The sequence below is a fragment of the Protopterus annectens genome, chromosome 2.part1 (assembly GCF_019279795.1).
Source record: "Protopterus annectens isolate FY-2018-M chromosome 2.part1, PAN1.0, whole genome shotgun sequence".
Lineage (NCBI taxonomy): Eukaryota > Metazoa > Chordata > Ceratodontiformes > Protopteridae > Protopterus > Protopterus annectens.
The window spans coordinates 951043854-951056587 of NC_056729.1; the positions used below are offsets into that span (position 1 = coordinate 951043854).

The window sequence follows — 12734 nt, forward strand, 5'->3', positions numbered from 1 at the left end:
CCTCAGCCGATGTCAGAAAAAGTCAATAATTGTTTAACTTGTGGGAAACAAATACCTCATAAAGATTTCCACTCTTACTGTTTGCCTTGTCTAGGCCCACACCACGACGTAGCAGCCTGTTCGGCCTGTGCTTCATTCAACCGACGAACGCTTAGGCGTCGGTCGGAGTTTGCTGAACAGTTTTTCGGTTCTGATTTTGCGTACATTATGCCGTCGGATCCTCCGACTTCCCAAATTGTGAAAAAACGCAAAGAGAAAGACCGACACTCGCGGTCCACGGTTTCGGCCGAAACCATGGTTAAGCAAACATGAGTGTCTCTGTTTCGGCCGAAACCGAGAAAACTGATCAAAGCACAGCTGAATCTATGACTACTTCTGAGGTTCCTGCTACATTTCTTGAATCGACCTCAGATATTTTACCTACTCCAGTGGTTCCTAGTGACTTATCAGACACCATCCCTTTGAATGTCTCTACCCCAGCACGTGATGCTGCTTAGGCCTCCTGCAGCCATGTCAATTAAGGCCTTTGCCAGGGCCAAAGCAGCCAAGTCTACTAAATCAGTGCCTGTTAAGCCCCCCTCAACCAGGCCCACTTCTAGTGCACAAATGCTTACTCTGGCAGAAGATTTAATAACCTTAATTAGGGGATCTCAAACTCACCCAGACAGGGCCTCGCAGCCCCCAGAGAAGAGACCTAGAGCAGAGCCCCCAGAGCCTGGGTCCTCTGATGATTCTGCGGATGACTCAGATATTACAGACCAGCCAGAGGCTCCTTTCTCCAATTATGAAGACTCAGATGCTGAAGAATCCATCCCAGCTGCTTCCCCACCAGAAGAATTCTCCTTTGGGGAAACCTTGCATGCCATGCGAGAACATTTCCAATGGCAGCAACAGGATTACTCAGATTCCAGAAAAAGACTTAGGACCTTTCTACACCTTCCACAACACAGGCCCTTAACTATACCTCCTGTCCTATCTGTTGTGGACAATGCTTTTAATGATGTCTGCACTGCACCAGATTCTTTACCTCCAGCCCCTGCCAAACCAGATAGATTTTACAGGGTACCAGACACCCATCATCACCTATACAAGGCCCCACTTGCAGACCCCGAAACTATATCCCAGGGGCCTAAGGCAGTAGCCTCGACCACAGCAAAAAATCCTATTCCTTCTGAAAGGGAAGCCAGGTCTTTAGACAGATGGGGCAAAAAGGTTTACACCTCAGCTACTCTCTCAGCCAGAGCTTTAAACTGTCAGTTTCACATGATACAATACCAAGAGTTTATGCTTGATCAGTTAACTAAAAAGCTATCCTCTGATGACTCTATAGATAAGAAATATGTATTAGAGATGGTAAATAACATACAACAGGTTAGTAACCATTCACTGAAATGTGGCTATGATGCACTGGAGGCTTCATTTAGATCAGCCATGACTGGCACAGTGATAAGAAGACATGCATGGCTGAAGGAACAGGTCTTACCGGATCATGTTAAAGCTAAGTTATTAGATGCTCCTATGGATAAGGCCAGTTTGTTTGGTACGCCTGCCCAGCAGGTAATGAAGAAAATGGAAGAAAAGGCAAAATCTGTCCAAACAGTAAAAGATTTCTTGCAGGTTCAGCCCCCAAGGTTTAGCAGGAACTGGCCTGCCAAAAACTGGTCCTTTCCTGACTCCACAACATCCCAAAGGGGCAGGAATAGACGTTCCAGAGGCAGAAATCAATCCAGAGGGGGTGCCTACAGAGGACGACAGTGGCAAGGTAATAACAGAGGCACAGACACAGCCACTACCACTACAACAGCACAACAACAGTGACTTGATTCTAACTCCGCCTACCAGGGAACAAATAGCAGCACCATTAGGCGGAAAATTAACCTTATTTTCAAAGAACTGGCACTATATCACAAAAGACAAGTGGATTTTGCAAACCATAGACCAAGGTTACCGGTTCCACTTCCACACTTTACCAGTCAAAAGAGGAATGCCAAACCTGCCTCCAAATCAAAAACAGAAGCTCTACAACAGATAATGCAATTAACAAAGATGAGAGCTGTGGAAAGAGTTCCAAGAACAGAACAAGGCAAAGGATTTTACTCCAGACTATTCCTAGTGCCAAGAAAGGAAAAAAGTTGGAGACCTATTCTCGACCTGTCCACCTTAAATACATACATCATTGTCCCAAAATTCAAAATGCTGACTCTACAGCAACTTCTTCCCATGCTGGGCAAGGAGTGTTGGCTGGTAACTCTAGATCTCAAGGAGGCATACCTGCACGTCCCCATCCGACCAATTTGCAGAAGATACCTCAGATTTCTTGCAGGATCAGAGCACTATCAATTCTCAGCATTGCCCTTTGGCTTATCTACTGCGCCCAGAGTATTCACAAAATGCCTGGCATCAGTGATCGCCCACTGCAGACTACAGGGAATTCAAATTTATCCATACCTGGACGACTGTCTGCTACAAGGGGACAACCCAAGCAAGCTGACAACAGATTTACAAAGGGTCATTTACTTGCTACAAGCTCTGGGATACACAGTCAATTTACAAAAGTCCAGACTGATACCACCCCAAACAAGGACATTCTTGGGCGCGGAATTGGACACAGTAAAACAAATGGCATTCCTAACTACAGAAAAACAAAAAGAACTCCCTCTTTACTTCTTGGCACTAACAAGACGGAACAAGCTAACAGCAAGAAAAGTTCTGCAGGCCCTGGGCTTCATGGCATCATGCATAATCTTACTTTCACATGCCAGGCTACATATGAGAAAACTACAGTGGTACCTAAAGAATTTATGGTCCCAACACAGGCACAGCCTAGAAGCAGAAATTCCACTAATACCATGCCTAAAACAGGAGTTCCTATGGTGGGCTCAAGCATGCCAGTCAAATCCAGGCCTACCCTTTCACAACTATCAAGCAAGCCAAACCATCACAACAGACGCCTCAGACCTAGGATGGGGGGCTCACATGCTGGGCAAATGCGTACAAGGATTATGGACGCAGGACCAGCTTCACTTGCACATCAACCTAAAAGAAATGCTGGCAGTAAAACTGGCAATCCAAAACTTCAGACCATTCCTCAAAGAAGGCCAATTGATGATAAGGACAGACAACACCACTGTCATGTGGTACATCAACAAACAGGGAGGCACTCATTCATACCGTCTGTGCAGAATGCCCTTGGACCTTTGGAACCTGGCACCCAGCTACAACATACAGTTACAGGCAAAATTCGTACCAGGGAAGGAGAATACTCTAGCAGACATGTTAAGCAGAACCACCTCGGATGCTCACGAATGGATGCTACACCCGGACATCTTCAAGACCATCTCAAAGAAATGGGGAATGCCACAGATAGATCTATTCACTTCCCCTCTCAATCACCAGCTCAAAAAATTCTGCACAAGGACATTCCACCCACTTGCATGGAAAGTGGACTCGCTCTCCTTCAGCTGGAAAGGTCTGACAGCATATGCATTCCCACCTCTTCCCTTGCTACACAAGGTATTACTAAAAATCAAGGAGGAGCGTCCAACGATAATCCTGATAGCTCCAAACTGGCCAAGACAACACTGGTACCCATTGCTAAGGAGCATGTCTCGGGACAAGATGTGGTCAATACCCCTGAGGCCTTTGATGTTAACTCAGAACAACTACAACATCATGCATCCAAACCTAAAAACGTTGCAACTGACTGCATGGAACATTACATAGCAACAACTAATCCAGAACTTTCCCAAAGGGTGAAAGACGTTATCCTGGAAGCCCGCAGACCTTCAACAAGAAGGAACTATGCAGGAAAATGGAAAAGATTTGTCATTTGGAGTGCTGAAATAGGAAAGGATGTGTCAAATATAGATATGGCTAACATTCTGGAGTATTTGGCAGAACTTCTGCATACAGGCCTGTCCTACTCCTCCATCAAGATACATGCATCAGCTATTTCAGCAGAATACAGCTTTGATCCACCTGTCTTTTCACATCCTTTACTCAGGCAGTTCCTCAGAGGGATTAAGAATGTAAAACCCCCTTGGAAACCACCATTGCCAGCTTGGGATTTGAACTTTGTACTAGAAAAGCTGACACTCGCACCTTTTGAGCCAGCAGCAACAGCAGAGCTACAGCATCTATCGTGGAAAACTGCTTTCCTACTGGCAATAACCTCAGCAAGGAGGGTGTCTGAACTTCAGGCCCTAATGGCAGTACAGCCCTTCCTAATCTTCCACCAAGATAGAGTGTCCATGAGGACTAATCCTACATTTATGCCTAAGGTGGTATCCAGAGTGTCTTTAAACCAGGCAATCCACCTTCCTACCTTCTTCCCCAACCCTCAAAACAGAGGGGAAAGAATGCTGCATACCTTGGATGTACATACAGTTACGCTACTACCTGGACAGAACAAAAAGTAACAGAAAAACTGACCAGCTTTTTGTAGCCTATGCAACAGGAAGAGAAGGAAAAGCTATTTCCAAACAGACAATCTCCAAATGGATAGGAAATTGCATACGATTCTGTTACTCCTTCCATGGAAAACCAATTCCACAGAACATAAGGCCTCATTCTACAAGGGCAACAGCCACTACCACAACCTTCTTACGAGGAGTGGCAACCAAGGACATTATTGAGGCGGCTACTTGGACCTCCGTGCATACATTTGCCAAGCATTATAATTTACCTTTGTACTCCAGATCCCGAGCAGGGTTTGCCACTGCTGTACTGCAAGGGATCCTAACCACACCATAATCTATTTTTTCCTCCCCCCTTAGTTGGCTATGGTATTCTACCCAGTTGTTATGACTGCAGATGCATCCATGAAGGACATAGTACAGTTTTGTACCTACCATAAATGTAGATGTCCGAACTGGATAGCATCTGCAGTCAGGATTACCCTCCCTCCTTCCCCTCTGTGGTACTCCTACGGTATTTACCCTCCTAATAGCTAGCTGGTGGGGGGAGTCTCTTATGGTGTATTTGTTTGTATATATGTACATACATGCTTATTTTCTGAGTTTGCCTTCTATCCTTTTGCAAACATTGGCATTTATCCAAAATTTAGCCTTCCAGGGAGGGCAACTGGCATCTGGGGCAAGAAACACTGAAGAAAATGGCGTCGGCTGATGCCTTTATACCCGAAGACCAGCAGAGATGACGTCGGGTGAAGTGCGACATCAGCCGAAGCCGGACCCGGACTTTGGAATCCGGCCGACTGAAGGGCTGCCTGACGACAGGACAACCCAGTTGTTATGACTGCAGATGCTATCCAGTTCGGACATCTACATTTATGGTAGGTACAAAACTGTACTTTTCTGTGTGCCCGAACCAATGTAATCTGTTCTCTTTGACCTTTTCTGTGATTGGAGATACTTTGGCTTCTACTCTGTCCTCATTTCTACAGCTGTCCACAGTATACATCCTACCACCCATTTCAGGCACTTTATTTCCTTCATCTCTTGCTTCCTCAACTGCTCTGCCTTTAGTGCTCAGGTTCCTGTACCATACGGTAGGTAGTACTGGTTGCACCACTGTTTTGTGCACCTTATTTTTCAGCATCTTTGGCATTCTTCTGTCATAACACAATCCATGACGCTCTGTGACAGTTGGCTGCAGCCCCTCTGATTCTAGGTTTGACCTCCTCATTTAGACTTCCCTTCTCCTCAGCCACCCTTCCCAGATGCTTGAAGCTGATAAATCTGTTCCACTGTTTTCCTTTCTATTTTAATTCTCGGCTTCTTCTTATTTCCACCATTTGCTGCCATTACAACTGTCCTTCCATTCCCCTTGTTTTTCTTGTGTTTTTATGCCATGGTGTGGGTGTTTATCATTTTCTTTGCATTCTCCTTCTTGGGGCTTTAGTCTCCTTCCCTCTGTTGGCATGAAAGCTTGGGAGGGCTTGGTTCCTAGGCCTGACTTACAGCTCGGCTCGAGCTAATAGTTTGGGCACATTGAGGGTGCCACCTGGGTAAGGGAGAGGTAACAATGGATTCATTCTGCTGCATCTTGCAGTATAGGAGATCCCTTTGTCTTTCTGCTGATTGCACATCTATTCTCAGAAATTATAGAAATTATTCTTATAACCCTTGGTTGCTGAAAAAGGATATTTCAGACACTGTGGTCCCTGGCAATGTATAAAACACTTCCATTACTGTTCAAGGGATATGTCTCACACAGTTGGGGGTGTCAGCTAGTTCCATTTCAGTGCTTTGTCTATTGTAGGTACCCTATTGTCATTGGATCTGCTGACTTCAGTCTGAGGTTATTGAAGTATGAAAAAGTCCTCTGCTCAGCAAGCTTGCGTCTCCAAGGAAAAATTATTCTCCAGTTTGGTGAAACAGTCAGTGTGTACCTCTCATGTTGTTCAGCTTGTAGGTAATCCTAATCTGTCGCATAGCTCAAAACCAATCAAGGACAAATCTCAACAGAATTGGGGACAAATCCAGAAAAAATCAGGGACACTTTTAAAATATTAGTTCTATTAACTTGAGACATTAACAGAATTAGAGAATGTGAATTAATATACATTTCCTGAAGTAAAATAAGTATTCAGCTCTTAATTATTGTCATTTATTTATTAAGTATAATTCACCACCTTTTGTTCAAAAGGCACCAGTTTTAAGAGGGATTAAGAGGGACAAAGCTACAATTTGAGTCAAAATCAGGGACAGTTGTGAGATGAGGCACCTTTTGACTAGCCGCCTAGTTGGTTCATGATCACGTTGTGTATTCTGCCTGTTTCCGCTCTTCATAATCTTATAGTGAGTAGATCTTTAGAGTTGGTGCATCACTTTCCTATGTCAAAGACTAACTCCGTTTTGTGGGTTCTGGACTTTGTAACTTAAGGCTTGCCCAGCTGTTTATAAAGCCTACTGGCTTGGCAGCATTGTAGCGTTTTTCTTGGAAAATGCATCTGCTGGCCAACACATCTGTTTACAGCATCTTAGAGCCTTGTTCTCTTTTGCATAGAGATGTCCGAGTTGTCCCTGAAGCTTTCCCTTCATCTTTTTTTTTTTTTTTTTTTTTTAACTCCCTGGGCTGAAACTAGGTGAAAAAAGCTCTTCTGTTTGCTCATGTAAAACCTGAGCTAAAAGTGTACAGTAGACTCCCTCTTATCCGGTTGCACAGGGACCGGACCCTAGACTGTTTAAACAAATGGCTGGTTAATCAGAAAAGTATATAAAATAGCATTTGTAGGTTATAAATCAGCTAGAACAACAGGATTTGTCTGTATGCATTTTTCTAATGAATATGATGTCTAAAACTCAAATGTCTGTCATTTTTTAGCCCAGAGGATGTGGAAGTGTTACTGTCTTTTGCTAGGGATGCGGCAGAAATGTGATGGCCGGTTAAAGAGAGGCCTGATGAGAGGGAGTCTGCTTGTACATCAAGTGAGTTTACAAGTATAAGCAGATGGACCAGTTTTTTTTCTCTTCCCTTCATTGGAAGGAAGAGCTCACTGTTGCTTCATGCTTTTTATATGGTTTGCCAGTCGCATTATCTTTTTCAGTCAACCAACTACTGCAATCAAGTTCCACTGCACAATGGGAGTGTCTTTCCCTCCTGTGCATGCTTTAAAAATGTTGTTGTATACATCTCTTCTGCATCTACTTGGGTCTTCAGTGCACACCTACACGGAGCATTACCATCTTGATTGTAAGTGTCTGGAGTCTTTTCGTACTGCTGTACTTCAGGACTCATTCTCTTTAATTTTGTTTTTGAGTGCCCCATCTGGCTTCACCGGGAAGGTATAATGGTTAGAATGCAGCCCAGCCAAGGACTCATCTGGGAGGATCATTTGTATTAGAACGGGTAACAGGCTTACTGTATTGGTTAAACATCCTGAATGCACTCTCCTTAATGGATCAGGAGCACATTTCCATTACTCCTTTGTGGGGTGGATGGCCCCTTCATATAGCCTTAGCTGTTTCATCTGAGTCAGTCAAGTATATGCATGTGTAGGTCTTGGTGTCTGTTTAACTGTCAATATTTTGAATTCTTTCCTGAGTTGCAGTAAGGTTCTCGCTGGTGGCTAGAGGGAATATTTTCAAGCTCTGGGTATAGATGCTTGTGTCTCCAGTGCATGACATCAATTCGTGTATTGATACTATATGCACACCACTGAATGTGAAATCTTCTGAAAAATTGAATAGTTCTAGTTTGTTGAAGTGACTGTCAAAGCTATGGGCCCATCAAGGAGGGTTCCCTTGCAAGTCAGTTAACTGATAGGGTAATATCCCCCCAATAACATGCTTGCCTGGCAGCTAGCAGTTTTATCACAGTTTCTAATTTCTTTAACCAGTCTGATATTGTTTCTGTCTAAAATTATTTTTTGCTGGCGGCATTATGCATAGTACTAGTATTGTATATCCATTGTGATATTAATGTGCGTGTATGTCTTTGCCTCCATTTCTTAAGTTTACAGATCTTGTAATTTCAGTGACTCTGGTTAGAGGAATCACTAATGTTTTAAGACTGAATGGAGTTCTAATTTTAGTTGTTGCAGTTTTCAAGTTTGCCCACAAACTTCAGTTTGCAGTTGCTCATTTTTTGTTCCAGTATTTGCATTTGATAGTTGTGTTAGAAGAAATCTTTGGGCTGATAACCTGCCTTATGCTTGTATCCTGATTGTATATGTTAATACTGAGTTGATGTATTACTTGGTTTGACTGGTTGATGAACTAGATCCTGTCAGGTGAAGTTTTAACCCAGTTACTTCAGTGTGATGTCTTTAGTTCTGTCTGTCACTTGAGTAACATTTTCAATTCCTCATTGTTTTGCTTTTTTTTTCTTTCATACTTCTGGCTAGAGTTTAACAAGTAACATACATACCTGCGAGTATAAATTGCTTGATGTAGTGAGATGCAGCGGTTGTAGTCATTGAATTCCATTTTGTACTCACAGATGCTATTTGCTGCCTCCAAACCTATCTGGCATTAAAAAAAAAAATGGTTAAATAAGGGTCACAGAGCACACTTTTTAGTATCCATTTCTCTGAAATGGAAGCAAATGCTGAAGGTTTATGGCTGTAAGTTTGCAGATGATTGCAAGCTAGGGGTTATCATAGACTCCCCTGCAGATGCTCGTATTCTTAAAGGTCTATCTCTGACTAACAAATGGTGCCAAAGTCGTGGTCTTAAACGCACTGCTAAGAAATGCATAATTGCACCCTTTGCGGGGTCAATCTCCTGGCAATTAACATGTTGGTAATACGTCCCTAAAAGTCGACCCAGTGGTCAGTGATCTGGGTACACATGTAGACAGCCTTACTTGTGACTACTACATAGCCACAGTAGTGAGAAATCCTTTTATGTTGAGCAACTTATAAGTAAGGGCATGGCATATAGGTCCAAAGTGGTCATTATCCTACTGTACTATGCTCCTATCAGCAACTAGTACAACCTCAGAGGTTCCTTACAAAAGGAATACAATGCATAACAAACCTGCCTTATGTAGAGTACCTTAATGCCCTTTCCCTGTACTCAGTCTCCTGTAGATTGCTAAGGGGGGTGATCTATGCCTGGCTTCCAAGGCATCTGCAAACCTCACACATGAATCTCCTGCATATTCATAAGTCAACGATTACCATAAATACAAGGTCTAAGGACCTGAATTTTGTCTATGACTTAAACAGAACCTGCTGTAGAGACAGATGTGTGTCCCAAAGACTGCCCCTCCTATGGAACAGTCTTCCTATCCATGTGAAGCTGAGTTTGTCTATTGCCTAGTTTAAGCACAACCTGGACCAGTGGATGGAGAATAGGAAATTTACACCGGATGTGGCACCAATGTCCCTTATGGACAGAGGCAGCTTATAAATGCCTGGCCCCCAGTGTCCTATTTGGATGCAGGGCATCATTATTCTTTTTGGGAAAACTTGTCTAGGCTTAGAAAGGTCCCAATCCAGGTTGGTACGTAGTAACAGTCTAGGAATCTATGGAAATGACCAACAGGGACACTGGCAACCTACAGACACTAGACCAATCCCAGTTTGGCTTTAAAGGAAGGTCGTGCCTACTTAATCTGATTGATACCTTCGAGAATGTCTCCAAGGCAATGAATGAAGGTAAAACAGTGTCTACTGCATACCTTGACCTGGCAAGGCATTTGATACAGTATACCATTAGGGAATTTGTTGACAGACTCTCTGAATTGGGCATAAATCCCTACATAACTCACTGGATTGCTGGCTGTCTCACTGATGGGGCCCAAAAAGTCAGGATTGGCGAGACCACCTCCACCAAGAGACCGTTCTCCAATGGTGTACCTCAGGCCTCCGTGCTGGGACTGTTCCTTTGGTGTCTTACTTCTCAAAAGTCGAAGCTAATGTCAAAGGCCTTTGGCTTAAGCTCACAGACAACTGGAAACTGGGAGCTATCATAGATGCTCACCATAACACAAACATCTTGCAAGATGGTATAACATGGACAAATGACTAGTGCTAAAGCCATGGTTTAAAACTAAATGCCAAGAAAAGCATTATAATTCGCTTTGGGAAATTGTCCATCCAGGTTAATTTCTCCATTGATAAAACACCCCTAAGATTGGATCCCAGTAGTCAGGGATCTGGGAACATATGTAGACAGTAATCTGGCCTTTGACCAACATGTAACAAAGATGGTAAGAAAATATTTCTGTTCCCCGGCTTATAGGTATGGCGTCCAGGTCCAAAAAAGTTATAGTACCACTTCACTCAGCCCTTGTAAGAATCATTATTGAGTACAGTGCCCCCTTTAGCATGTACCTAACCAGACACTTGTAGCAGTTGGAACGCCCGCTGAGGTTACTCACCAGCAGAATCCAGGGAACGCATATCCTGTTCTACACAGATCACCTAAAGGCCCTGTCTCTGTATTCAATATCCTGTAGGTTCCTGAGAGGCAATCTGTGCCTGGTTATAAGGTATCCCCAGATCGAGCTGTGATGGATCTTTTGCACATCCAGAAAACAAACAGCATTAGAAACACTAGGTCTCAAAGCATTTGAACTTCACTTGTGACATAAATCGAACATGCTGCAGGGACAGACGTCTGATTCAAAAGATCCCTGTGTTGTGGAATAGGCTCCCCATTCACGTGAAGCATAGTTAATCAGTGTCCCTATTCAAATGAAACTTTGACAATTGAATGGGAAATCGCGAATTCACCCCCAGTCTTGCTACCATGTCTGTGATTTACATAGGCCCTCAGCAAGTAAAATGTTCTCTGTTTTAACAGCCCTCCACATTTCCTTTAACTACCTCCTTGCTAATATACTCCCCCCTCCTAATAAGTACCCAAGGTGCTCGGGGACAAAATTGGGTTGATGTGCATGGCTAGGCTTATAAAGGCCCTAGTGATTGTTATCCTAGTAACAACCTGTGACAGCCTGTGCACTTATATCACTTATGCTGTTGCTTCCCCTCCCAAAAAAAAAAAAAAACTCAAAAAAGTGTGTACTGTGTAACATTTTCAGCTGCTCCATAAAAAAAAAAGCTTAGATGTATTGTTTTTAGATTTGCAATCCTCCCTGTAAACAAGCTAGATTACATGTAGATGGTTATAGACATAATATGGCTCGATAAAGGTCCAGTGTTTCTAACATGCTGAGAAAAAAACTGTACTCTTTAGAGTACAAAGAGCATGTCTGGCTACACCCTTGGTGAGATGATCCTTCTCATGGGTGGAGACTGTGTTGTATTATTATGGCCAGTACCCTTCAAGCCCTAGTCTGACTAGGCAATATTTTATTTCTGCGCTGAGGTAGGTGGACTGAGGTGCACAAGTCCTTTTTTTGGCTAAAACTTCATTGCAATAATTAGAAGAATGGCAAAAGTCTGATCTTTGCTATAGCACAAGTCATGCAATTGAACATGACAGTATACACTAGTGTGTAATGTTGTGTAGTTCAGGAATAGGTGTGAAGGTAGTGTTTTACTAGCACTGTTGACTCTGTTGCTGATAATAGATTTTTTTTCTTTTTCTTGTCAGATTAAGTTGAAATTATATTTGTAGTTTCTGACCTTGGAGATAGGATGCCTTATTAACTGTTTCTGTTTGAAGGTGGTAGTTATTTTCAGATGTTCCCAAGCTTGATGATGATTTGTGGTTGTAGACTTTAAGTTGCTACTGCATCGATAAATTGAGAATTTCTTAATTCTCTTTCATTTGTTGCGTAATGGCCAAATGCAAGTTTTAGTTACAAGAAATTAAGACAAGCAAAAAGTTTAAAATGAGGTTAATTGGGTAATCTTGAATCTGGAACTGTGTTGCTGCAACAAAACAAAACATGTACAATATGATGAAATTAAAGAAAGCATTATTTCAGTTTTGAGTATGTGTAATAGAAAAGGGAGCAACTCCCAAAACCACTGCAGATAAGGACATATTTTCATATATTTACTTTTCTTCTCTCTGTTAGAATGAGTATGAACAACTGAAGTATGCCCAGCAGCTGAAAGAAAGGTTGGAAGCCTTCACAAGTGATTTCTTACCTCATATGAAAGAGGAGGAAGAGGTACGGACATAGGCAACTTTTGTTTTGCCTTTAGTCTTACTTTTCACAGCATTTTGGTATTCTTACTTTCAGTACTGTTAAGAGTTCTAACACTTAACTGTCTTGACTAATCTTTCACTGACCTGTTCAGGATAAAAATCATTTACAATTTTGCCTTGTGTTTACTGTTTCTAAAATTCAGAAAAATGTGCATGTTTTATTTTTATTTTAGAAAGTAGGTTTTCTTGAGGTATGTCTGG

General features: G+C 42.6%; 1 protein-coding gene across 1 annotated transcript in view; it reads left to right on the plus strand.

Moving 5' to 3' along the window:
• Positions 1-12734, plus strand: part of FBXL5 (F-box and leucine rich repeat protein 5) — a 2105165-nt gene that overhangs the window by 420334 nt on the left and 1672097 nt on the right. The window contains exon 3 of the mRNA XM_044062581.1: positions 12400-12495. Coding sequence (XP_043918516.1) covers positions 12400-12495 — 96 coding nt within the window. The remainder of the gene's footprint in view (positions 1-12399; positions 12496-12734) is intronic.